Source organism: Podarcis gaigeae, assembly GCF_964106915.1.
Source record: "Podarcis gaigeae genome assembly, chromosome: 6".
Taxonomy (NCBI): Eukaryota; Metazoa; Chordata; class Lepidosauria; order Squamata; family Lacertidae; genus Podarcis; species Podarcis gaigeae.
The window spans coordinates 72,769,769-72,797,244 of NC_139682.1; the positions used below are offsets into that span (position 1 = coordinate 72,769,769).

Below are 27,476 nucleotides of genomic sequence, written 5' to 3' on the forward strand. Positions count from 1 at the left end.
TCTATGTGGTGTATTTTGGGTGGTGAAAATTAGAGGACCATCACAGGGTGTGTATAAAGCTGTGCCTAAGGGAAAACAATGAAAATCTTCTGCAGTTCTGGTCACTGAAAAAGAATCCTTGAGAGAGAACACGTGTTCCCATTTCTGTTTTGCCATTTCATTGAATCATGTGCTTTATGTCACAGTAGGGTTATAAAACAGGCTGTGCCATGAAAAAGTTCACTGTGTTACCCACCCACCCATGAAACCTCATAGTTATAGATGCTCCTGGGAGTTCTGCCAACCAAAAACATTGCCGGAGGCTTCCTTTCACTGATCTTGGACGAGCATTTTTAATGAATGCTAAGACACACTTCTACACGTATTTTGTAAAAATACCAGTCTGGTTTAACAGTTCCTTTAAAATCTGAAGGTGTAGAAAAAGTATTTTTGGACCTTCTTTTCCAGCAGCTATGTCATGACGACTTGGTGTATACTTAAAAGGTTGGTATTTTTATCTTTTCAAGTAAAGTCATAATGACAGAAGTAGAAACAGAGTGCACAATGTGAAACACTATTGGGATAAGGGAGGCAGAAAGCATCACTTGATCCTAGTAGTTTCTTCAGCTGCAGCATTTGTTTTGGTTTCAATGAGTTCTTCTACCCTGGCAAGAACACTCTCTATCAAATCAAACGTGTAAAGAGCCGAGTGGAGAACCTGAAATATTAGAGGAAATTAATGTTATTTATTGCATATTTACCAGTTTGTATTCACTTTGAATACAAAAGAAACCTAAAGCCCACCTTCCGACATTTTAGCAGCTTCTCCAAAACTAGACCACTCACCTGAAGCTCCATTTCAGTTGTCATGTGGGGCATCTTTTCTCCAGCTACTGTTAAAGAGCAAATCTTCTTGGTAACATGAGATTCTATAACATGAGATTCACACAAGAATAAGTGTGTGTCTACTTGATAGGCAAAACTAGACAAACTCGCATCATATGGCAAAATCAATTCTGAACTTTTATTTTTTAAAGAGCCACAGATTTCTGATCTTTGTGACCAAAAATAACTACTTTCCAATGGCAGAGTACAGGTTTGGCCATCAGAGCGTCTTGGTCTCAGTCCTTTCATTTTCATTTAATGATCTCAGGGAAAGATCTCTGCCTAAAGCCTTGATGAAATGCTGCCAGGACAGATGGTACAGGACTGCAGTCTCACACAGAAATCATGACAAATATGTCAGCTTTTATCTCTTTTAATCTCTATAGTCTTTTGTCTAAAATGCAGTCTGCCTTTCCTGCTTTGATCTACTTGCACACAATTTCTAAACCTTACATGCACACACAAATAATGAAGTCAACTAACCTCTTTTGTTCTCTTTTTTATTCTTTATTTCTGCTTCATAATGTGCTCTTGACATATTAAGTCCAGTGTGCAAGGGCTTCAAGAAATTTCTTTCAATTTTGCAAAGTTCTGTCCACACACAGGTCTTAGGAAAGAAAGAAGGGGGGGGGGAATCAATTTGTAATGTTGCAGCGAGAGCCACAAGGCTAACAGAGTGTTTTCTTCAGGCACATAATCTGCTGGTCTAAGGAAGGAAAGGAGTTTAAGAAGTATCCTGTAATGCTGACCTATATTGCAATCTGCTAAATCCATGTAGCCTCTCCAGCCTTCTAACTGCAGCACTTGGCATACTTGTAAATGAGGCTTCAATGTTATCTTTGCTAGAGTGTCCTATGGAAAAGGTCTGCATAACTTGTCTCTCATCCAGCCCAGTACTGCCCCACCAGCAATATGTTGGGTGTGATGGATTTTTCAAAGACACACACTTTGCTGGGCAGTCACTGAATCTGGCTGCTTGGCTATCAATTGTGTAAGGACCATGAAATAAGCTGCACATATTCTAAACTTTTGGCTAGCTTTCTTCTTGGCTGAGATTAAGAAAAATAGGTTTTACTACTGACTTGCTACAATTTAAACCCTTGAGAGTTGTTGTTTTTTAAAATGCTCTTGTGATTGGCAATCAAATGAAAATACTGATCTAGGACTGTCAAAGAGTTCCCCTCCTCTCTAGGCAATTCAGAAAACAGGTTTTTCCTATGTTAAGAGATGTACAGAAATTCTCTTCTCCAGTTTATTTATTGTAATCAAAGTACAATGTATTATTTTATAAGCAAACAACTTGTGTGGTATTCAAAGCTGTATCAAATATTAGTTATTATGGACGAGTAGAAGGGTGCATGATGGTTTACTTATCATGCCTGTTCCATTTAGAGGATCTATGCTGCTGTACAATATATAGCAAGTTTCTTTTTTGCTCGCAGTGTCTAACATGCCAATTCCTGGTTAACAATGTATTTGCTCCCCTACTGACACAGAACTTATTGGTGTTTTTTGGGATAAGTGGTCTACCTAGAGTTGAAGCAGCCAGAAAACTAAAGCTACATTGGCTTTTTTTTAAGTGGCAATGAACCTCAGCTAAATGGTCACACTCAAGAGCATTAGGAAACAAATCTGATGCTGAGCCTGTGGCAATATTTAAATCTAAATTGCTCCTTTGATTATCTCAGTCCATTTATCCATCAAGATGCAGCAGCTGGATAGGGATATGAGCATGCAAAAACCACCATATCAATCATAAGCCGTTTCACTTGAAAGTGCTACAACCGTTGAATGTTAAGCTAGAGCAGCACTATGAATACTCAATGTTGTAGGATGTGTTGAGGCCAGAGATGGGCAGAGGAGTTTGTGCATAGGTGGAGCAGGGAGAAATGGGCTGATTAGTGCGGCTGTGCCTTTTGTGACAATGCAAATGCCAAATACACAGTAAAAAATAATCATGTAGAGAAAGGTGCACAGTGGTAAAAATCACTGAAATTCAAAATAAAGTTTTCAACTAACAAGTTTTAACTAATAAGCTTCATGGGTAAGATTGCCCCAGTCTACTCCTTACTAAGCTGTAGCTCAAAAGGTATTTTATTCACCATTCCTCACCTTCAGGTTGTTTCTGCTGAAAGAACAGACATTTCCAGTAAAGTGCTCAGTAGGAAACCATCTATTGCTAGTACAATTATAGTTTTAAGATATCCTTTGACTCTTTGCTCAAGCTCTTCCCAAGGAAACCTGAATATTTCAACCTTACTCTTAACTTTAGTGTGTACAGATAGGAAGACAGGAATTGGAGTCTTCTCTCAGACATCGGAGTCAAAAGAGCTTGACTATTTCCATAAACTACAGCTCTAATGGTACCTAGATGTTCTGAATGTGCCACATATACTACCCGTAGCCTCCACTCTTCATGGGCTGAATGGGAGTGTCTGTATTACTGGGGCAGGAAAAAATCTCATCTAGATCAGGAGGGAGTTAGATTCTATGCCCCATTGTACCCTAGAAAGGATCCAAGGCTTGACACCATGGGAAATAAAAGCCTTTAACCCTGCCACTCTTGTTCAGTCTAAGTCATTGGCAAGATCTCCTGACCATAGTAGACTCCCAATTTCCAAATGATGTGCAAAAGCGATTAAGAATTTGAGATGTCTAACACACATTGTCTTAATTAAACAACTTTGAATTGCATTAATTCCAAACTGGATACAGGAAAGTCACTTACTAGTTATACACACTAAACTCCAATTTCAGAAACAGTAAAACGGGAATAATCCAAAATTAGGTGTACCTAAATCCCACTGAAATAAAAGGGATTTCAATGGAACCTCATCATGCACAACCCCTCAAATAATCGAAATCCACTAAAATCAGTAGGTTTTACTATTGATCCAGATCAGGTTGTGTGCTTGATTGATGCACCCTAACTAATATTTGTTAATAAAACCTGATATGTAAGGTAGTTTACATGATTAGCAAGTTAAATATTTATATAAAGCTGGGGTGCAAGGTCTTCAAAAACAGAGTTCAGTGAACAGGGCAACAGTATTAAATACACTCAGAAAATGGAGGTGAAGCTTTGCTTCTGCTAGAGAGGCATAAAATTATTTGCCAGATCAGAATAGAACCCTCCAAACTGGGCTGCCTTCAAGATGCTGAGCTATTTGCCCTCTGGCAGAACTGAATTTAGCTAAAGACAACAGTTCAGTAAAGCATGTTTACAGCAGCAATTATATTGCTGTTATTTGGCTCTGCTGCTCTCTCTTTTTCTTATTGATTTCAAGAGCTTTGCTTGCAATGCTAAATTCAGCCTACTCATCGCCTTGACACAACAAGCTGAGATTTCACATCTTATATAATAAGAGGCATGCTAAGCATTGCATTAGGTAGTCTCAGAATAGAAGATACTAGGGTGCACTCTCTATTTACTTTACTGTGGGGGTGGAAGAGAAGAAATCTTAAGATTTCTTAAGCAGTTTCTCCTGTTAAGAAAATTGGTATTCATCATGGACTGTTTAAGATGGACATAAATACATATTTTATTCAAATAAACCCATCACTACTGCTATTGTCAGAGCTGGCTTAAATCAACTGTCAAGCTGAAATTCAGTTCAAGTGCCCTGTAGTACGGTTGACCTGTTTAGAGGATGGAGCTGCAGAAAAGGATAGAAAATGAAGGAGCTTCATCCCAGTTGAAAATTAAAGAATAAATGCTTCAGGGCTAAGTTGCCTAAAGACTCATGAATAAACCCTGACATTGCTATTTTATCCCCTACATACTGAGAAGGAATAGAACATTCATGGAAAAATTCTCTGCAATGAAGTAGCATATTTAAAAATAAAAAAGCACTTTCGAAGTCCAAATGTCTTGTAGAGATATATTTGGGGAAATGTGCAAAATTCAGAGATTTAAAACTTTGTTTTTATGTAACCAAGGAAGCATTATTTACATGTGGCAATTCAATTTCTGCTCCAGTACACATAGATAAAAAAGGAGCTTTATCACATTTCAGAGTATTTCAAATGCATTCTTTTTCACAGATCTTTGGTGATTGTTAACACATTTTTTTCTCTCACACACATGCACGCTCTCACACACCCCAATGTAGCAGGGTCTTTTTTTTAATTCATCACTTACTTGATTGTCATTTTCATTATCCTTAATGACTAAATATCGCAGCAGGTTTAGTGATGCCATAATCCTGCAAATTAGAAATATAGAATCAATCCCTCGCCATCTACATTTTTCTTCCACAGAAGGATGCCACTGGAGGAATTAATGTGAAACAGGTTATGCTGGAATACAAAATAGATCTTGCAAAAATGAAGAAAAGATGGAGCAGGCTAGATTCCCCTCCCTCCTGCAGAGCATCCCTGGAAAACCTTTGCAGACTTTTATAGTTTATCAAGTGGAATTAGCCAGTTATATCCAAATGGGCTCCTTTGGAGTGTTAATTTACAGTAAGACTGGGCAAGTAATTTAGCAGGTATAATAGAATACTCCAAGGCCTCCAAGGCAACTGGTATAAAAAGCAGTAAAACAGACAAGAGAACAACTGAAACCTTTCTTGGTTGACCAATAAACTATACTGATTGTCTGGGAGGGAGGGAGGTAAATCATTCAGTTTGAATCTTGCTTATTTCCAACAGAATAACCATCCTACTGGATTGCCTGTCTCACTGAAACTGCATAGCTAGCCCACTTTCCCACTATAGTCATGTCTTTTTGTATCTGTATGTCATGGGATGAACAGAAGGCAGCTTTCTTTAGGCATGTACAGTAACAGAAAATCGAGCCAATGCTCCAAACTCACTATTTGAAGTGGTAATATCACATACAGAACATAACTTGCCTTCCAAATAATTTCTTCAGCAATCAAAAATCAAAACAAAAAATCAAACAGTGATACATGGAAAGTCACCTTATACAGGATCAGACCACTGATCCATCTATCACAGTAATGTCTGCACTGACCAGGGTTTCAGAGGCAAGAGACTCTCCCAGCTCTATCTGGATACGCCAGGGATTGAACTTGGGATGCGTGCAAGGCAGATGATCCACCACTCATCAACCCTAGTGGTGACCACTCGGTAGAAGTGAAAAGTCTTTGCGGTCTACAACAATCCTTTCTCAACTCTCACACATTCATTGCCCAAAAGATGCTACAGGCAAGCTCAGCTTCTCTTCACTTCTAGTCGTTCCATTGATATCAGAAAGATCCAAATGTGATGTCTCAAAACCAGATTCCACTGAGGTTTTGTAAGCTAAAGCATACCTCTCTGATCAGCAGCCAACAATAGCAGACTGGCTTATAGCAAGGCTTTCATTTATCCTTTGGTACCAATTCCTTGAGTCCTCTAGAAAGCACAAATGAGATGAAGGATGGAGGCTTTTTCTTTCGTAAGTCTCCATTCAAAGTGGGGGAGGGGGAACACAGGGGGAGAACTGCCAATTAAGTGTTTCTTTTCTCCAAATTGAAGGGCAAGTGACACAGGCCACTAAGAGTCCTCCTTGCCAGAGGGTACAGAGTGCTTACTTTCTTGGCAATCAGATTTATGTACATCTATCCTCAGCTCCATGAACTGCCAAGCCCAAGAAAACGATTGCATTACAAAGGCTTTATAGTTTCCTTTAGAGGAAAGTTTCCCGAAAATGTCCAGTCCCTCTAATGGCCATTTAGACTGCCTGGGGATTCTCGATGAATAAAGATGCTGGACACTGGAACAGTTTGGAGTCCCTGCAGCAGACGCACAAGTTCAATGCTCTTTAAAGCCTACTAAAAGACAAGATGAAATCTGATGCGCATTTTAATACTTATAGTTAGGAACATGGTCTTAATTACTGAAAGTCAAAAGCAAAAGACCCAAAGATTATTCTCCCCCCAAATTGCAATTCTAGTCTGATGTCTTCTGATCACCTGTAGATCTTAGTGCAGAAAGCTCTGGTAAAATAAGCTAAGTGTTAGTAAACTTAAGTTGCCAACATTGTTTTAAAAGCTGCACTGAAGGCATCTGGGCGGGGGGGGGCTCAGCAAAAATACTTTTGCAATTATCACCTCACCTGTCTGAGTTCTGAAGGAGATCAGTTTCAGCACCTTCAGGAAGGGACAGTATTATGTCTAACAGTGAGGCCAACTGGAGTCCAGTAAAAAACTTACTTCCCGTTGTACTCTGAAAAGAAACATACAGAATAGGAAACAGTTGATATGTTCTTTGTGCAGCCAGGAGCTGTATCAATATTACAGATGAGCAAGTTCCAGAAAAGAAACTACTAACTTTGTATTCCAGTTGCATGATACGAGCAACCATATATTATTGCTTCTTACTCTTGCCTAAAATAGACCCAGGTTGCAGGTAAGGCTAAGTCAAACAGGTAAGGCTTAGCTCATTTGCAACAGAATGACTGGGAAGGTGCAAAGTGGCAGTGATCTGCTCTCTGGAAGCCTGTTTGCTTGTGCACTCATGCCAGGCTATGGTTTGAGTCAGCATTATGGGGGAACAATGACACAGTCATTCCACAACATTGCATTATTATTTAATTCCTTCCCCTTTAAGATTGATCCTTAGTATTTAAAACAGGTTCAAGATGAGAATTGTTCCAATATACCACCAATGACCACTAAACCCAAATAGTATAATAAAAATTAGAATAAAGTGTTGCGTATATTTCTGTGAATGTGTTTAAGCTACATGAATCATACAGCTTTGCAAGGTTTGGGATTTTTAAAGAGGTGTCGCATTTTTTAATGTCCTCTTAACTCTACCACAAAGATATGGTATTAAGTGGGAATGCCTCAGCAAAAAAAGCGATAAATGCACTTTATAACACGTGCACTGAAAATAGTTGTGCTACATGAAAAAGGCCCTTTCTATGATCACTGGCATTTTTCAAGTACTGTTTTCTCTGTTTTTACAAAAACTACCATCAACAGTGTGTATCCATGGACCACTCTGAATCCCCACCCTAATACATAGGTGTACATTTTCCCACTTTCTTATCTTTAGTAACCTTCCTTACCTGTAAGGATAAATCAATTTGATTTTTAATATTCTGAATGATGAATCCTTCTACCCCAGAATGGTTACTTGTCTTCAACAAACATCTGCGACACAAAAGATAGAAAAGGAAATATTATGCCCCAAACCATATAATTGCAACACAACTAGAGAATAAAAGACTGCAATAAAAATAAGGCCAATTTGTGGTAAAATAAAAGAACAGTTATTGGAACTCTAAATTGCCTGATTTTTTTTTTGGGGGGGGTAATCTGAGAACAGACATACCTGAACAATGTGAATTTCCCCTCTTCTTCAAACTTCTCTATATACAATTGTAAAATCTTTAAACTCTTCTTTCTCTAAATGGAAGCAGACGTAGCAAGGAGGGGATCAGAAAAACTGCACTTCAGATGCAACACTTCTAAAACCACATGACACCCAGTTACGTACCAGATGTTCAAAAGGGCACAGCGTCATGACCTTTACCAAATCCTGCCGTTAAAAAAGGGAAAATAGAAATTATAAAATGGAAATTCAGATAACACAACCCCACTGAGAGCGAAAACAATTTAAAATGCTGTTTAAAAAGAACTAACTTGCAACTCACAAAAATAAAGGCAACAGAGCAGTAAAGCTGTAACTCCGTCCTTAAGCCACAATACTGCACATACACATTTTGGAGGGGTCAGGGCAGTAAGCGATCTTGTAAGTGTACTAGCTGCAATAAAGGCAGAGAGAAGTGGATTAAGGAGAGAGTGACAGAGATGCATCAACTCAAGATACCGTATTATGTCCAAGACAGCCACAAGATTATAGCGAGAAGAAAAGAAGTCCATTAACTGGTTGATTAGGGACGCGGGTGGCGCTGTGGGTAAAACCTCAGCACCTAGGACTTGCCAATCGCATGGTCGGCGGTTCGAATCCCCGCGGCGGGGTGCGCTCCCGTCGTTCGGTCCCAGCTCCTGCCCACCTAGCAGTTCGAAAGCACACTAAGGTGCAAGTAGATAAATAGGTCCCGCTTTATAGCGGGAAGGTAAACGGCGTTTCCGTGTGCTGCTCTGGTGCTGGTTCACCGGAGCAGCTTCGTCACGCTGGCCACGTGACCCGGAAGTGTCTGCGGACAGCGCTGGCTCCTGGCCTCTAGAGTGAGATGAGCGCACAACCCTAGAGTCTGTCAACACTGGCCCGTATGGGCAGGGGTACCTTTACCTTTACCTAACTGGTTGATTCCCCATGTAATTTAATCTACTTAAGTGAGCACTTTGTGCAGTCTGCATACATGCGAAAGAGAATCAAGTTATGCTCACAACGTTTCTATATTCCTGCTGGAGCCTTCTCACATCATAGTTCTGGGGAAATCCTATTCACATCCTCATTTTGACCAACAAAAGAACCATCTTGTGCTCTTCACTTTGCACACTTAAAAGGTGGGAAAACCAACTGCAACTATCTGGGTGGCTCCTCCTCTTACAACATTTTGTTCTTCTGCTCCGATATGCTTCAAGCTGCCATCCTAACTTCACACTTACTAGAGAGTCAAGTTCTACTGTGGTCAGTGGGACTTAGTAAAGATTCAAAGGATTTGGCTGGAAGTTTCAAAAATACTCATAACCAAAACAGCAACTAGTAAGGGAAGTGTTCAAGAGGCTGCACTTCAGATATCACATTAGGATGTATTTTGGATTTGGGGGGAAAATGCAAAAGCTTGGCTTTGCATCTAAAATATAGCATGAGGTTTGAAAGTGTTCACGAACTTTCATTCCAGTTCAGGTAGGTAGCCGTGTTGGTCTGACGCAGTCGAAATAAAATAAAAAATTGCCCCGTACCATCTTATAGACCAACTAAGTTTGTTCTGGGACGCAGGTGGCGCTGTGGGTTAAAGCCTCAGCGCCTAGGACTTGCCGATCGAAAGGTCGGCGGTTCGAATCCCTGCGGCGGGGTGCGCTCCCGCTGCTCGGTCCCAGCGCCTGCCAACCTAGCAGTTCGAAAGCACCTCCGGGTGCAAGTAGATAAATAGGGACCGCTTACCAGCGGGAAGGTAAACGGCGTTTCCGTGTGTGGCTCTGGCTCGCCAGATGCAGCTTTGTCACGCTGGCCACGTGACCCGGAAGTGTCTCCGGACATCGCTGGCCCCTGGCCTCTTAAGTGAGATGGGCGCACAACCCCAGAGTCTGTCAAGACTGGCCCGTACGGGCAGGGGTACCTTTACCTTTACCTTTAAGTTTGTTCTGGTATAAGCTTTCATGTGCATGCACACTTCTTCAGATACACTGAAACAGAAGTCACCAGACCCTTATATATAGTGGGAGGGTGGGGTGGGGTATGTTTCAATGTACTCATTTCACTGCATTTTGCTGCCCCCTTTGAAAATGGAGAAAGGGCTTACACTGCTATTCTAACTTGAAACATGTACTGAATTTGATACCCATGTCTCCAAAGTTCTATGAAGTTTTGGGATAGACTTCACTTCACTTTGCCATTTATCAATTCTCTACAGGACTATTTAACATAGGTAGAGGCTAAGGTTCATTTTTTGCTCTAAAAATATCTACAAGGAGCACATCCCAGTAAATGAAAAAAAAAATCTTAAAAAGAATGTATACTGAAAGCTTTAAGCCTCAGATTGAAGGTTTTAAATGCTTGTTTGTATCAGCCTGTTTAGTTAGCCCCGTCTGAAGCCTTTTTGTATTAGTCATATTAAAACGCTGGGTAAATAATTAAAGCTTATATTCTTTTCAAAGCACTTGGGAAATAACACATTAGAAAGTGTAGCATGTGTAATTAAAAGTTTATGGTTTCCATCATATTACCTGAGGTGTTGTAATGAAGCCTTTGAACTCCAAATACTCAAGCAAAAGGCTATTATCTTCCAGCCTCAGTAGACAGTTCTCCAATAGCGCCTGCAAATTAAGTTAATACAGTATATTGATTTTGAAGGACCATGGGTATTAATCTCATTTGCGCAAAAAAGAACATTTCCCAACTGATAGAACAGAAAACCAGGCAGAACAGAGCAACCACTATGAGCGTTAAAGAACTGCACATGTAAGCATCGTAGCCTTTTCTGTGCAATTGAACCAACGGATGGAGGCGAATGTACCTGTTTTGGGGCGACACATGAAGGCAGGACTTTAAAGTACTGGACAAACGAGTACTTTAGAAATCCTACATTTAACTGGAATGCAAGTCCCACATTGAATTGGGAGCCACTTTCGTTTTCAGTTAGCTAAATGGTCGCCACTATGGCAGATGGGGTGGAGGTTAGGAGGAAGGACTTAGAACGCACAAGGACCTTTGTGAAATGCCACGATTCTCCGTAAACAAGAGTGGGATCCTGGTCAGAAAGGATCCTATCAGGGTTTGCCTTCCGCATGCCACATTCTTATTGAGCCCTCTGAAGTAAATAGGGGAAAGGTGTGTTCAAGAGGCATCACTGGGGTAGTGGCTAAACCTGCTTCCTGATGACCCTGGGAATCAAACCTCTTCCAGTTTAATAGCTCTATCTTTTCTTCACTGTAGCCCCCATCCTGGGTTCTGTTTTTAAGGCTACACACACAACATACATTTAAAGCACATGGCTTCCTTCTGCGGAACTGTAGTCCACCCCACACAGAAATACAATCCCTAAGTACTCTTAACAAACTACAGACTCCAGGATTTGGGCCACAGGGGAGTCATGTGCTTTAAATATACGGGGTGTACACAGCCTTAGTCGTGCCTGACAGGATGTTGGGAATTTGCAGATTCAATGGCTTTATCCATTCTGAGCAAATATGCGCAGACTGAGTGTTTCAAGGTAGCCATGTTTTCAGACTCTACATGAAGGCCTGAATTAAAAGTGTCCCCAGGGCTTTTGACAGTGCTTTAAAAACACCAGCAAAAGCACAGCACAATCCGTCAAGCGTGCCTCCATTTATTTTCAGCTGCAGTGGGTGCAACTTCTCAGCAAACTACATTCAAATTAATAGGGCCTGGTTGCTTAGCAACAGTGTTTAATGGATTAGGCCAGGAGGGACTGCAGCTCAGGAGGAGGAGGAGGAGATGTGCTTTGAATGCGGTAGGGCCCAAGTTCAATCCCTGGCGCTTGCAGTTAAAAGGATCAGGTAGAAGATGAGGAGAGAGCCCTTTGCTTCGGGCCGCGAAGAGCCACAGCTAGTCATCCAGAGTATAGACAATACTGGGCTAAGGATCGACCAATGGCAATCTGGCTTACAGCACGTCCAACTTATGCCTCTCCAATTGCCATGGCAGGAATTTAAACTTTGTGCAAGTGCACATGCTAAGGATAGAAGCATGCTTAGGGGCAAGTCATGCTGCAGCCGTAAAGATACCTGCTTAGAAGTAAACTCCATGGAAACGCATGCAGCTGCAATGAATGCCAATAAAGCTATATGCGGAATCAAGAGTGATGCCAGCCAATCCTATTTCTGTATAAAGAAACAAGTCACACCGAGTTCAGTGAGACTTACTCCGAGGTAGACATATAATGAAGGCCGCAAACTCACATCCATCTCATCATTTGAAACAGGGGTGGCTAACCCCCAAGTTTGGGGGCCTAATCAGCCTCCACAGCAATTATCTCTCCTCCCTCCCAATGTCTCTTTTTTTGCCAGAAACAGCAAAAACATATTTTATTATTAGACAGTGATGGGGTGCACAGATGCAGACTGTTCCCTCAGTTGGCAGCAGATTGTTCATTTGATAAGCAGGCAGGGGGCACTCCTTCCTCTCAGCTGATCTGCAAGGATCAGGTGGTGGGGCTGTGTGCCCCCATAGGCCAGAGTGTATGCAGGGTGGCTGCACCTTTCGTTGGTACCCAAGCCGCCACAGGTTGGCCAAGGGTGTATGGTCCTTGGACCAAAAAAAATAAGGACACCTCCATTAATTTACAAAAACTAATATGACAACAATAGCCAGCGAGACTGAGTTTATGCTTTCTGAAAGCACAGGGAATGGTAGCATGTATATAAAGACTACACTTACAAGTCCTTTTGATAAAATAGATTCTTCTGTCCTGCAAAAAAATTAAAACACTTATCAGGTATTTTTAAATGCCAGTTAAAAATCCATCTTTTGTTGCCCTTTCTCTTAACAGCCAAGATGTGCTGTTTCCAACGCATTAGCCTCAGTCCTCCTTCCTAAGCAACTACAGTGGTACCTCAGGTTAAGTACTTAATTCATTCTGGAGGTCCGTTCTTAACCTGAAACTGTTCTTAGCCTGAAGCACCACTTTAGCTAATGGGGCCTCCTGCTGCTGCTGCGCCGCCGGAGCACGATTTCTGTTCTTATCCTGAAGCAAAGTTCTTAACCTGAAGCACTATTTCTGGGTTAGGTAGAGTGTGTAACCTGAAGCGTATGTAACCTGAAGCGTATGTAACCCGAGGTACCACTGTACAGTGCTTCAGGTTAAGAACATTTTAGCTAAAGTGGTGCTTCAGGTTAAGAACAGTTTCAGGTTAAGAACAGACCTCCGGAACGAATTAAGTACTTAACCCGAGGTACCACTGTATTTTGCAAAGTGTCCTCAATTTGAGCAATTCCCTGTGATGCTTTTGTAGGTGCCTGGGTTACGCAAACAATCCTGCCTAAGTCACATGGTACTCCTGTAGGTCAGATCCTGCGCCAACTTTTGCTACAATTCCTCACTCCAGTTGCAATCTACTGCTGTGACGGTTGCCACCCTCCCCAACCCAAGCGTATGAATGTAGATGACCACTCTTGGAAGAACACATCTGCTTAGGTTAAAGAAGCAGCATTATCCTTTGAAGCTGGAGTTTAGGTACCAGTTTTGGTAGGCTCAAGCCTTCACTGTCACAGCTACTACATTTTCAAAAGGCACAAAGCTGCCTCAGTGTGATTTTTTTGGTTTAAGCTTCTTCAACTGTATTTTTTCTTAAAGCATCGTTCCCTTTCATGAACAGGCTGATAAAAACAGAAACAAAAGAGAAAAGGGATGGATAGCTTACCTTTTCAACAGAACTCCAACATGCACCATGTTGCACTGCAGAATGTATGATGGGCTACAAGAAAGAGTAATTCATAAGTATAACCTACAAGATACACAAAATCTAGGCAAGAAAGCAACATCCATTCTATGTTAAACCATGTGTGGAGAACCTATCGCCCTGCAGATGTTGTAGTTTTTATGTAGTTTTATGTAGTTTTTATGTAGTTTTATGTAGTTTCGTGGTAGTTTTATGTAGTTTTTCAATTTCATTGTTCCGCAAGGGACAATGACAATAAAGATATCGTATCGTATCAGTGCAAGTGACAACATACAGCAAGCAAGCCATATGAATAAGTTCACAGCAGATGCTATCCCACAATTTTTTTTATTAACTTGCCTGCCCACTGTTATATAAATATGTAACTAAGGGCTTGTCTACACTTACCTTTTGTCATGCTTTTTCCGGGCACAGGCCTGTGCTTCAAAAACCCTGTGTCTGAGCATTTTATTTTATTTTTGCCCAGAGTTTTCCCTGTGAAAATCTGCTCTCTAGTTCTCAATCACAGCAAATGTTAATTCTGGTTTCCCACAGATTGGCGTTTGCCCCAACTGATCGCTAAAGAGCAGGTTTTCATGGGGAAAGTTCCGGAGCAAAAATAAAAGGGCGCTCGAGACATGGAGCCTTAAAGCAAGGACTGTGCCAGGAAAGAGCGCCGAGAAGGGAGCTGTGGCTAAGCCCTGAATTTCAACTACAACAGAAAACCACCTTTTGTTAAGCTTTGTGGGGTCACCCGGATTACAAGCTGTCAGGCTTTGGGGAATCAGCTTCCTCCCCCGTGGCAGTAAATAAGATGATCAAATGAAAAAAACATCTTACCAATTAGATTCTTTAATAATCACAGTGAGAGACATAAGAACATGTCTCCCTAGAAAAGGCGGTGCTCCCAATTAAGGCTTACTCCCCCTTCCGTCCCTATTAACCTACGCCACTCTTACGTCTTATAATCTGAGCTTGTGCCCTCTGCGCTTTCTGTTCTGAGACTTTCTGAGCTCTTCTCGACTTTGGGGAGGGCAGTGGAGGAATGCTGTCCAACGACTGTGAATCTATTACCCCCCTCTCTCCCAGTGTTTCTTCTTCTTCTAGCTGTTCCCCATCCAGTATTTCCCAGCTTCTGCCTTCTGAACTAGGCCCCTCTGCAAACCACTGTTCCAAATCTACGCTGTCCTCCTGTTCCTGGGAAGATTCAGGATCAGGGGGAGGGGGTGGCTCCCACCATTCCTCCTCAGTGCAGCCCTCCTCAGCACAGTCCCTGACACAAGTCTCCAATGCCTCTCTTATTAAAGTACTTACTTGAAGACGACTGGAAGGCAATCAATACCAAAGCAGTCCTGAACAAACACCATATAAGACAGACATGCCAGAGACTCTGCTGATTGCTCTTTGTCCATTTCCAGTATGTCCTCATCCCAGCATTCATATTTGCATCTATCCCAAGAGGATACCTTTGGGAGCAAATCTCTAATATCCAGCAAAATGCCCTATTGAAAGAAAGAAGAGGACTTGCTATTTTCCATGCCTGGAGATATATACAGTGAGCAAGATACATCAAAGTGATAGGAAAGAAATATATTGTTGTTGTTTTTTTCATAAACGTGTTTTTGTATTTAAATTTCATTAATATTATATTTCATTAATTTATCAATCACCTTTAACATAAGTAACAAGCTGATTTGCAATCACACAATAAACACACACAAACACACACACACACACGTACGTATAATATTTAACTCTCCCACAAAGACAACACAACAAACAAACATGGCAGCAACCTTTTTTTTCTAAAAAATACTCCACCCTGATGAAAAAGCTTGTCAAAGCAAAGCATGTCTTTAGTTGTTTTTAAAAAGGCTGAAATAGTGGGTGCCTGTCATAATTCAACAGGGATGGTGTTCCACAAAACAGGAATAATCTAAACTTCTCCTTAGAAAAGTTTTTAGCTTTTACTTTTTGTTATAATAATAATAATAATTTTATTATTTATACCCCAGCCATCTGGCTGGGTTGCTCCAGCTACTCTGGGCAGCTCCCAACACATATAAAAATATTAAAAAATCAAACATTAAAAACCACCTGATACAGGGATGCCTTCAGATGTCTTCTAAAAGTTGTATATAGTTATTCATCTCCTTGACATCTGACGAGAGGGCGTTACATGCAACCTTCTCTTTGCAGTAATATTTTTATATCCTTTTAAAACACTTTGAGGATATATATATATATATATATATATATGTTGCGTTTGCATATAATAAACACCAACAATAGTGGCAACCTAAAATATCCTTGACTCAAAATATGTAAATAGCTATAATAGAATACAGGTTTAAATTAGCTATGTGACCACCTGTTCAAACTACCAAATTACAAGCTCTATTTTGGTTCACTGTTACGTTAGAAAAAGCCAAATATACAAGCATGTGCAGCCTGAGGTCCCCCTACTCCCCACACCTTAGAGAATCCATCTGTGAATCCTGAAAATGGGAGGAGGAAGTCTGTTATTTCACAAGTATAAAAAATGGCAAAAAACCACCACTACCAAATAAACACTCAAGGTGTACTTACTAGTATGTCCGCAGCAAACTGCCTTAGGGAATACTGAGGAGGATCTTCAGGCAATTGATCCAGCTCTGCCATTAGAAGGGGATATTTCAAGCTTTTCAGGCAACTGAAAACCAAAGCGTCCAAGCACGTTACAGGAAGCATCCATGATAACCACTAGAAAAGGCATCGGTAACGGAAATTGAAATTGAAGGGAAGAAAGAACACACCTTGGAATTTAGGAACTGGCACAATGCCAAGAAATAGTTGAAATACTGAATTTATTTTGTAAAAACAAGCCTTGTCGCTTAGAACCTGAAGAAAGAAAGGCAGAATATACAAGCCCTGTAGCTACCGAAGACTTTGCTGGTTTGGGATGCCGGGAAAGAGAAACGTGTGGGACCTAAGAAAAAACTGAAGTCCACAACTTGTGGGCTTTTTTCTTGGGGTTTTTTTATGCCCTGCAACTTATCAATGGATTCTGCTCTATTACTCTCAAGCCAGGTGACACAGCAGCAGCTAAAAAAGCCAATGCAATTCTGAGCTGCATCAATAGGAGTATAGCATCTAGATCAAGGGAAGTAATAGTGCCACTGTATTCTGCTCTGGTCAGACCTCACCTGGAGTACTGTGTCCAGTTCTGGGCACCACAGTTCAAGAAGGACACTGACAAACTGGAACGTGTCCAGAGGAGGGCAACCAAAATGGTCAAAGGCCTGGAAACAATGCCTTATGAGGAACGGCTAAGGGAGCTGGGCATGTTTAGCCTGGAGAAGAGGAGGTTAAGGGGTGATATGATAGCCATGTTCACATATATAAAAGGATGTCACATAGAGGAGGGAGAAAGGTTTTTTTCTGCTGCTCCAGAGAAGCGGACACGGAGCAATGGATCCAAACTACAAGAAAGAAGATTCCACCTAAACATTAGGAAGAACTTCCTGACAGTAAGAGCTGTTCGACAGTGAAATTTGCTGCCAAGGAGTGTGGTGGAGTCTCCTTCTTTGGAGGTCTTTAAGCAGAGGCTTGACAACCATATGTCAGGAGTGCTCTGATGGTGTTTCCTGCTTGGCAGGGGGTTGGACTCGATGGCCCTTGTGGTCTCTTCCAACTCTATGATTCTATTATTCTACTTTGAAATAGTTGAAATACTGAATTTATTTTTTAAAAAAATAAGCTTTGTCACTTAGAACCTGAAGGAAAGAAGGCAGGGTATACAAGCCCAGGAAGTCCCTCACGTAAAGACAAGCAAGCAGCCTGTGTCTTGGCGGTATATTTCTTACTTTGCTTATCAGCCCAATGCTCAAACATGTTTGTCTGCTGGCAAACACATAGCATCATGCTTTATTATAAAAACCACTTTAAGCAAAAGTTATGTGTGTGGGGGGGGTACTTACTATTTTAGCAATTCCTCCTTCAGTTCTTTGTAATCTTCACCTGATGAGGTCTCAATGTGTTTAACAACCTCCTCCACAAAAGGATTCACAAAAGGTGTTAAAGCATTACAACACTGGCAAAGACCATGCTTGTCTTCTTGTAGTTGTTGCTTTGTGTAAGGTACTGGCAGAAGCGAAATCTGGTTCAAAATGGTAGACAATGACAACCCCACCGAATAGGCTTTCTTATTCTGGAGTTTCAGAAGCACTAAAACAAAGAAAAACAAATGCAAAATGCTCGTTACAAGGTTTACGTTGTAATAATTAGATATACATTTTTTTCCATCCAAGAAGGAACTGAGTAAAATGGGGTTCTTGAATCGACACCAGCTGTTGATTCTAAGCTTCACCAAGGTCTCATTCAGAAATGGACATTCACCTTCTCCCTGAGGTGTTCTACGGAGCTCAGAAGCTTTAATACCATTCGCATTGGAACATGGTACAAAAAAAGCCAACACCTCTCCCTTTCAAGTTATATAATGCAATGCAATAAAGTTAAATTTACTTTAGAACTGGAATATACAGTCGTACCTTGGAAGCCAAACAGAATCCGTCCCAGAAATCCGTTCAACTTCCAAAACATTCAGAAACCAAGGCGCAGATTCCGATTGGCTGCAGGAATCTCCTGCAACCAATCGGAAGCCGCGGAAGCCACACCGGACGTTCGGGTTCCAAAAGAACATTCACAAACCGGCTCGCTTCCGGGTTTGCGGTGTTCAGGAGCCAAAACGTTCGAGTGCCAAGGTGTTTGGCTTCCGAGGTACGACTGTATGTAGCTGGTTTTTCAATCATATCCTTTCCCACTGAAAATTAACAATGTTAGATAGGAAGCCCATAGGTTGGTAACCAAGTTATTATGGGCTTTAATGTGCACACTGTATTTTTTAACTTCTCTTTTGGAACAGCAGACACAAACACAAACCCCATGCTAAACTAATTTTGCTCTGGATTCTCAGGGTAATCTTGGGCAGGTTCTTATCTCAGTCAGCCTCAGCTTTCCTTCAATAAGAAGGAAAGGGTTAATAGTGGAGGAACCCAGCAACCAGGAATGGACAGAATAGAAGAGCTTCCTCATTCTGTGCTTCCTGCTGTAACCCCTTGCTGGGTCCACCATCACCCAAAAGCAGCTGCGGGGACCCTCTGGAACGACACCCAATGCTTCTGGATTAGTGAAATAGTAAAGATCATGGACTCTCCTCAGTGGAAGCAGAGATGTTCCTACTTGTGCAGCTGCATCGTCTGATCCAAGACAGTATTTCCACCCACAGGGTGGTGATTGGGATGGAGGAGGAGATAAATTGTTGCTCAGGGTTGTTGCAAGGATAAAAAAAAAGGAGAGAGAGAGAATCTCCATTCCAGTGCATCGCTGGGAGTGGCATTTGCACCTCAGCATGGTGGTGGCAGTGAAAGCAGCTGGCATTTCTGGTGCATGATGGGAAAGCTGGGTATGCCTAAGAGACCAAGTAGCCAATCAGCAAAAGCTAGGCTCCTGTAGGGTGGGCAGAGCTCAGGAGCAAACCTGGGTGAAGATTTCACCAACACAGGTCCGCTCCAGGGATCTAAAGGATAGAGAGACTCAATGGCACAGTTTTGCTTTAACTTTCCCTCTCATCTTGGCTGTGGTTTTTGGCTGTCCTCATGGAGTAGTTCAGCTCACTCTTCAGACCAGGCTTTCTCAACCTCGGCCCTCCAGATGTTTTTGGCCTACAACTCCCATGATCCCTAGCTAGCAGGACCAGTGGTCAGGGATGATGGGAATTGTAGTCTCAAAACATCTGGAGGGCCGAGGTTGAGGAAGCCTGCTTTAGACCTTGCTAATTGCTACGGACAGCAGTCACGAAATTAAAAGATGCCTGCTTCTTGGGAGAAAAGCAATGACAAACCTAGACAGCATCCTAAAAAGCAGAGACATCACTTTGCCAACAAAGGTCCGTATAGTTAAAGCTATGGTTTTCCCAGTAGTGATGTATGGAAGTGAGAGCTGGACCATAAAGAAGGCTGATCGCCGAATAATTGATGCTTTTGAATTATGGTGCTAGAGGAGACTCTTGAGAGTCCCATGGACTGCAAGAAGATCAAACCTCTCCATTCTTAAGGAAATCAGCCCTGAGTGCTCACTAGGACAGATTGTGAAGCTGAGGCTCCAATACTTTGGCCACCTGAGAAGAGAAGACTCCCTGGAAAAGACCCTCGTATTGGGAAAGATTGAGGGCAGAAGGAGAAGGGGATGACAGAGGACGAGATGGTTGGACAGTGTTCTCAAAGCTACCAGCATGAGTTTGACCAAACTGCGGGAGGCAGTGGAAGACAGGAGTGCCTGGCGTGCTCTGGTCCATGGGGTCACGAAGAGTTGGACACAACTAAACGACTAAACAAAAACAACAACAAATTGCTACGGACACCTGTCAGTTACTGCACTCAGAGCCAGGGATTGGCTAGGTGTTGCCTGCAGGATAGCAATTGCCACAAGTGTTTGGTGGAAGGGGCATGGGGCTGGATCCTTAGTGGGGATGGGAGAATAGCTCTTCCTGTCTAGAAGACCAACTCAGGGGCTAATAAGCCACAGCGTCAATCTCCAAACAGGGTCTGCCCAAAGTGAGCTGCACTATGCGGGAACCATTATGTTGGTCAACCCTGGGTGCCAATCAACCAGTAGGCAGGCTGGTTGACCACTGAATACACACCCAAGGCCTACATCAAACCTATTGTGGCCTAATTTTAACCCAACACACGTTCTTCTGGTCTTCATTCGCCGCCTGCACAGCTTGCCACAGACTCACTGCAAACATGTATGCTGCTTAGAGGGCAGAATTAAAAGGGATACCAAAGATGGAAAGAGGCAGCAGTCCCGACCAACGAAGACTGGCAAACCAAGTTAATGGACTACGCTGAATTGGCGAAATTAACTGGAAAGCTCAGAAATCAAGATGACAAGAAATTTTAAAAAGAATGGGAAATGTTTATCATGTATTTGCAAAAGTATTGTTAACAGGTTAATACATTGGTAGGATTTTAAGAACACTTGTAATTTAAAAAAATAGTATAGGAAATTTGAGGTAGACAAAAATAATTTGGAATAGAAATGATATGCAGTTGAAAAGAAAATTAAAGGAACAGGGAGGGGGGAGTCACGGCATTCATTTTATGGATTTGATACTGGTTACTGTTGTGTTTGTTGTTTGTTTTTTATTTTTGTTGTTTTTGTTGCAAATTTAATAAAAATATTAGATAGATAGAATTAAAAGGCATAAATATCATGTAGAGATAATACAGAAGTACTAGTAAACAATAATTATACCACCACCATCACTTAGGATGCTGTCCCTTAAAAAGTCACAACTGAACAACATCTCTTAACTGGCAAGGTGCTCCACCACCCTCTCTTGTGTCCAGTATCCAGAAAATAAATGCTCATTACCTTCCTGCAAAGGCTTCAGTAAAAGCAAAATAGTTTGAGACCTATATTCCCCGGAGGCTTGTTCAATCTGCTCCAAGAAACCCAGGACAAGCTCTTTGGGACTGCACAGCTGCAAGAAAGGAAAAAGCCAGGGATATATTGCTCGTAATGTTTATTTTTGACATCGTTTGATAATAAGCCACCATTTTTACAACGACAAGCATACGGCAAACCAGTGCATCTTATACAATAATAAATGACATCTACCCTATTCTTAAAAATCCATAAAATTCAAAATTAAAGAGTTTTCGGTTGTTCAGTCATTAAATCTGCATATGCTTGCATAAGAGATCTAAAATTATCCACGCACATGCTGGAAAATCTTAGCCAAGGCAACCTCCTCTACAAGTCCAGTTTGAAAGGCACACTAAGCAAGGGGCTGCCAAGGTTTTTTTGAGTCAGTGGCTACGTCTGGGATTTTGAGAAAATGCTGTGGGCACCAGTCACAAAATGGTTGCCATGGGGGTACAGCATAACACAAAACAGCTGCCACATCCAAAGCAGCAGAGAAAGAGACAGGATCACAAAACGGTGGGCATCCAATCCATGCACTCAATGAAATGTTTAAGGCGGCATGTTCAGTGTGAGGCCAAGTCAGTGCAAACAGGAAATGAGAAGGGCAGCAAACAGTCTCTCGTGCATTTTTAGGGGATATTTACAGAGACCTTTTGTTGGCACCATAGAAAGCACAGCTGGTTGCACTAGTGTCTGTGTACACCACATACTGACAACCCCAAAACTAAGCCAAACCATGGAGGAACAGAGTGGCTGCAATCTCCTCCCTTGTGAACTTGTGCAGTTGCACTAAACCATGGTTTGGCTTAGCATTACATGCAAATTGGGTCACAGTCTCAAGTGATACAATCTAGAATTCCAGCCTCACTTATGCAGATTTAACTAACCCAATCCACCTGGTCACTTGTCACCCATTTAAGTACAGTCGTACCTTGGAAGTCGAACAGAGTCCGTTCGACTTCCAAAACGTTCAACTTGCAAAGCGTGGCTTCTGATTGGCTGTAGGAAGCTCCTGCAGCCAATTGGAAGCCGTGGAAGCCCTGTCGGATGTTCGGCTTCCAAAAGAACGTTTGAAAACCGGAACACTCACTTCTGGTTTTCAATTGTTCGGGAGCCGAAATGTTCAACTCCCAAGGTCTTCGGGAGCCGAGGTACGACTGTAAACTCTTTCTTTCTCCACTGAAGGACCTATCCTCACACACTTCCACAGACAAACATTACTCCCTCAAGGAGCTCAGATCCTAAGAATGGCTCCCAAACCCATCAATCAGTGAAAAGGAAAGCTAAAATATACTCTTTAGAAGAGTCCCGAGGCAGCTAGAAGGATAGATGCTGTGATTTACCTCCATCAACTTATCTAATATTTTCAGGCAGTGTTCTCTCTCAACTTCATCTTGCTTATACTTCACCAGGCACCTGATTAAAGGACCAACAAGATTCCAGCCCATGCTTTTGACAATAACCTATAGGGGGGAAATGTTCCAAAAGGCAATTTATATGACAACAACAAAATGTGCATTGTGTGCTTTGCTTAAGAAAGCCAGTAATAAACACCCTGCAGCTGCAATTGTAATATTTATGTATAGCTAAATAATGGTTTGCCGAGAACATGCCAGCATTGGGCACAATAGCAGCTTTGCAGCTTGAAACATCACAACTGAAAAATACAAAGAAGATATTTCTGCATAGAGACACAAGTCCACCCACAGGTTGCCTGCACCATTTGCTTAGTTACAGAGATAGTAGGAAGAGACTAAAGATGGGGAATTGTCTAATGAGGAACTGTTGAGATGGAGTCTTTGAATACACTGACTTGCTATGGAAGAGATGAAAGTACCAGAAAAGAGTTACACTGTGGTTCTGGCAATGCCCAGATTGCAGATTTGACCCCTGTATGGGACAGCTGCATATTCCTGCATTGCAGGGAACTGGACAGGATGATGCTCAGGGTCTCTTCCAACTCTACAATTCTATGATTCTATGAAAAGGTTATATGCAAAGGAGTAGCTCTCCTGCCTTGGGAGATCTATATTAGAGCAAGACTGGGAAAATACAAGATTAAGTTTGTTATACTGCAAATATTACTTGCCCTGCAATTAAGAGGAAAGTGTAGAGAGAACCTGCTAACTGTGCTGCAGCCAAACCAACTGTGACTTCTTTATGAGGGTTCAGAGGAACCTGGTGTTCCCCCTAACAAATGAAGTTCAGTGTCTGCTGTTTCCTTATACCTATGGGACCCAAGCCAAGATCCAGGAAAGGCCAGAAGAATGCTTCCTTGCTGTAATCTCCTTTTAGTTTTTGTTTTGGTGCAATTCAAAAACAGAAACCTTCCTCCTAAGAGAGAGACCAGTCCCAAAACAAAGCAATGCAGGAGGGGTGGATGCCACAGAGTGATAAATCTATCGCCTAACTGGAGGAAAGGAAAAAGGCAGGCCCCATAGTCCAATGAGTAGGGGCAGCACATTTTAGAAGAGTGGTGTGGATTAGCCTCCCAGAAGCATCACAAAAAACAGACAAGCCAGGGATGCCATGATGAAGTTTATCTTACTATCTTGCCCTGAAGGTCATTTGGACACCGGGTCTGGCTCAGTGACATTTCAGAACACAGGCATATGTGGAAAATTCCCATGACATCCTAAGTTTATAAACTGTCAGGCCACAGGGTGGAAGCCCAGTCAGTCATAGGGGTCAATTCCTTTCATTCCAACCGTTTTAATAAGGCTCCCTTGCCTTGGTGGCAAAAGGGAGTGAGCCTGGATGTTCCCAAGAAATGCAACTGAATGTTATTGCCCCAGCAATGTGTGCGTGGCCAAAATCTGTACAGTTACCTCCAGCTGGTTTTAGTAGTTATGACACAAACATGTATTTTAAACTCACCTTGTTTTTCTCATTTTGAACAACTTCCAGTACATCAGCGACATATCCTTCTTCAAAGCACTTCTGTCCCGCAACTTGAAAAAGGTTGAAGTCTTCCCCTTTGAAATCCTCTTCTTCCAGAATTTGCTAGAACACGTTTCCCATTGTAATTCACAATATGCAATTAAAATGCACAACACTTTACCTTCATGATGCAATACTGATTCCTTATTAAGCCGAAAAAGATTCTTTAGTCACATGCAGAAGAAATCTGACAGCAAGTTCAGAGACTTAGGGTTGTATTCAATGCAGTGCTAAGGAGATTGTTCCCTCAAGCAGCCCAAAATGCTCGTGCTGACAGAACAATCTCCCCTTTTCTCCTTTGGGGTTCTCCCAACCCAGAATATTTGGGGAGGACACAGTAGCAGGAGAGGAGGGGAAAATCCTGCAGTAGCAGGCATCCTTGTACAAGCTCTCCCTAGTGGAATGAATGAATTGAATATGGTCCTTTGTAGTTCCCCCAAAAGCACGGTCTTTTAGAATTATTGTCTCCAAACTACTGCCTATTGATAAGGTTTAGACACAAAGTGTTTTTACTTTTGCTAGGCAAATGGAGGGTAGTAGCAACAGTCCCCAAACAGAAGAACAGAGTGGATGATCAATTAATGTTGTACTGTGTTACCTGTAGAGTAAGGATGAAGAAACTCAAGCCCAGAGACAACATCGGGTCATCCTGGCCTCTCGACCCACCTCTCAGGATTCTCCCCAAGCCACACTCTCACTAGCAACAGATCACACCCTCCTTGAATGCTTTTGCCTGGCTGGGATGTGCCCTTGAACTATGGCAATGCCTCTTGTTTGCCTAGACAGATGGGAAGGTGAGGGTATGTCCACAGAAACATCTGAGTTTTGTGTGGTTGGGTATCACCTAATGCATAAACCCATCTTGCACTGGCTTGCGGCCCCCAGAAATTTCCTCACAGGGGAATGTAAAAACTATTAGATCAGTAGGTTTTGCCACTTGGTATAGTTTCACAAGCAAAACAATCACTTACACATCTTTGTATGATGTCTCGAAGTTCATCTTCAGCCATTATTTCCTGATCTTCAAGGACTCTATAGCAAATTAAAAAGACAGACTTGAATGAGACTCACTTTAAACTAAATCAGAACTGGTTGAATGTCTTTCTTTTCCTTTTCCCTCCTGCTGACATTCTCCAACAGAAAGTTATGGACAGACCAGCTAGAAAACTACTGAAGTAAGTCAGCAAAGGTAGGGTGCTGCCTTGTAGAGAATCAGACTCTTGTACCTCTGTATTGCCTACACCAGGAGGAGTCAATGTAATGTCCTCCACTTATTGGGATTCCCGTCAGTTGCAGTCAACACTGGCCAATGCCATGGGATGATGGGAGTTTTAGTCAGTAGTATCTGCAGAAGAACCACATTGGCTATCTATGTCCAGTTCTCCAGGCCTCCAGACAAACTAGGCATTTTGGGGTACTTCTTAGGGCTGATGTGCCCCAGCAGGGCAGACTAGGGTGGCTCTCCCACCCATCAGTAGGACTGCTTGGCAATGCAGCTGTCACTGTTAATGGCAAGAGAACCAATTAGCTTGTGGATTTACATGGTGGCAGGCTATGTCTCCATTACCATTTTTTGGCCCACCGGTGAGCAATTAAGCGACCTTGGAAGCTGCAACAGCACCACTCCCTGGGAGCCCAAGCGGTGGCAGGTCCTAAAGTAAACTAATCAATTAATCAACAAGTTCAGCTTTATTTCTTTGGGCCTGAATAGAGACAATGGCTTCCTTCCCCACTGCAGATGTTCATTAACCAAGAACCGTCACCTAGGCTGTTAGATCATCACTGCTAGTGTAAAGGGTTACCATACTGATCCTGCATAGGTCCTAGCGCTAACCCAAATGCAGTAATCTGTACTTTTTGTGCCTTTTAATCCCCTCCACCATGACGCCTTGAAGATGCATCTGATGAAGTGGACAGAAGTCCACGAAAGCTTACACCACAATGAATTCATCCCAAAGCAGCCTCTCTCAGCCTGCTGCTCTCCAAATAGACCCAAGCTCTCATCTGTCCTGGCAAATGGAGGTGGGATGGCAGCCTCAACATCCATTGCTCTCCTACTTAAAAGGGAAGCTTTTCAAGCCCTTTTAATCCGAATTAAATGGGGCACGCCTCAGGCTTACTGCAGCCTATGGAGCATATTATTACAGTTCTGCTGAGTGCTGCTGTGGCATATCCACACCCCTTTTTATGCAATTAAAAAGAAGAAGAGAGAAATGCGAGAGGAGTCCTTTTATGTTTCATTTGAAGCAGGTTTTTTGTTTTTGTTTTTAAAGATACCCCAACGGTTAAAGTGAAAAAGCTGGGAGTTCAGTTGCTTACAAACCAGGGTTTCCCAAACTTGGGTTTCTGAACTACAACTCCCATCGTCCCTAGCTAGCAGGGCCAGTAGCCAGGAATGATGGGAAATGTAGTCCAAAAAGACCCGACTTTAGGAAGCTCTGCTATAAACGGAGAGAAACGGGTTTGCTGCTTCTGAGTCACCACTGCTCCTTCTCTCTATCCCTTTTTTCTTTTTTAATTGTCAGCCCACCATGAACTAAGACGACTCCGCTTACCCGAAGAAGCAGCCTCGCCGCAACCTCCACTAGGCCTTGTGGCGAAGGCGGCCGCCGGCAGCAGCAGCAGCAGCAGAAGCGCCGCCCCACCCGACAGCGCCTCAGCGGTTGAGAGCTCAGAGGCGGCGATGGCGGAAGAGAAGCCGCGGAGCGCCGCCCAGCCTAGGAGCCGCCATCGCGCAGGTAAACGGGAGACGACGGCGCTGCACGCGCGCACCCCCGTTTTCCTTCCGTGGGCCGTTCCTCCCCGCTTCCTGTGCGTGCGTAGCGAACGGGGAGGGACGAACCAACCGGCGTTCCTGGAGGGGTGACCGCGAGGCGAAACAATTGCGGGGGGGGGGGGAGAGATTGAAGGCGTCGGGAGTGAGAGGACAAAATGCCCCCCATGCCACACACACAGCGCCAGACTCCTCCACCCACCTGGGGGCCCGAGGTGCCTTCAACGCCCCCCTAAAATATTTGAGGGGGACAGGCCTCCCCACAAGTTGTTGGGCATTGCCATTCTAATGGTGTGTCTTGTGGTCGATTAGGGCTTATATGCCACCCCCAGTATTTTATTCAAGTTGGCACCAAGTTGGGCATAGCCAGGATTTTTTGTTGTTGGGGGAAGTTGAGCTTTTTTTTGGGGGGGAGATAGCCCCCAAAGTTGTTTTTTTTACGT

General features: G+C 42.6%; 2 protein-coding genes across 4 annotated transcripts in view; one reads left to right on the forward strand and one right to left on the reverse strand.

Moving 5' to 3' along the window:
• Positions 1-307: 307 nt before the first annotated feature.
• On the reverse strand, positions 308-26,958 carry GLMN (glomulin, FKBP associated protein). Its single transcript, XM_083743411.1, has 19 exons — positions 26,816-26,958; positions 25,232-25,292; positions 24,198-24,323; positions 22,664-22,783; positions 21,267-21,375; positions 17,810-18,056; positions 16,440-16,542; positions 15,165-15,352; positions 13,833-13,886; positions 12,850-12,880; positions 10,677-10,766; positions 8,317-8,358; positions 8,152-8,225; positions 7,886-7,970; positions 6,929-7,038; positions 5,006-5,069; positions 1,348-1,471; positions 826-908; positions 308-697 (listed from the first exon to the last, which is right to left on the reverse strand). Exons 2-19 carry the CDS (start codon positions 25,268-25,270, stop codon positions 581-583), a joined length of 1,806 nt encoding a protein of 601 aa, XP_083599537.1. The 5' UTR covers positions 25,271-25,292; positions 26,816-26,958; the 3' UTR covers positions 308-580.
• The window catches only part of RPAP2 (RNA polymerase II associated protein 2), a 53,084-nt gene continuing 52,475 nt past the window's right edge, over positions 26,868-27,476 (forward strand). For all 3 annotated transcript variants that reach the window (XR_014565403.1, XM_083743403.1, XM_083743402.1), the window contains exon 1: positions 26,868-26,998. Coding sequence is in view for 2 of the 3 variants with exons in the window: in XM_083743403.1 (XP_083599529.1) it covers positions 26,944-26,998 (55 nt within the window). In the remaining variant the exon portion in view is untranslated. The remainder of the gene's footprint in view (positions 26,999-27,476) is intronic.

Bases quoted from the DNA above. Each gene is read 5' to 3' on its own strand.
- GLMN (XM_083743411.1), bottom strand. From the start codon at position 25,270: ATGGCTGAAGATGAACTTCGAGACATCATACAAAGATGT. The intron at 21,376-22,663 runs GTAAATCACAGC...CCTTTCTTGCAG, and splicing joins TATTAGATAAGTTGATGGAG to CTGTGCAGTCCCAAAGAGCT. The intron at 18,057-21,266 runs GTAATGAGCATT...TCTTTGTTTTAG, and splicing joins ACTGAAGCCTTTGCAGGAAG to TGCTTCTGAAACTCCAGAAT.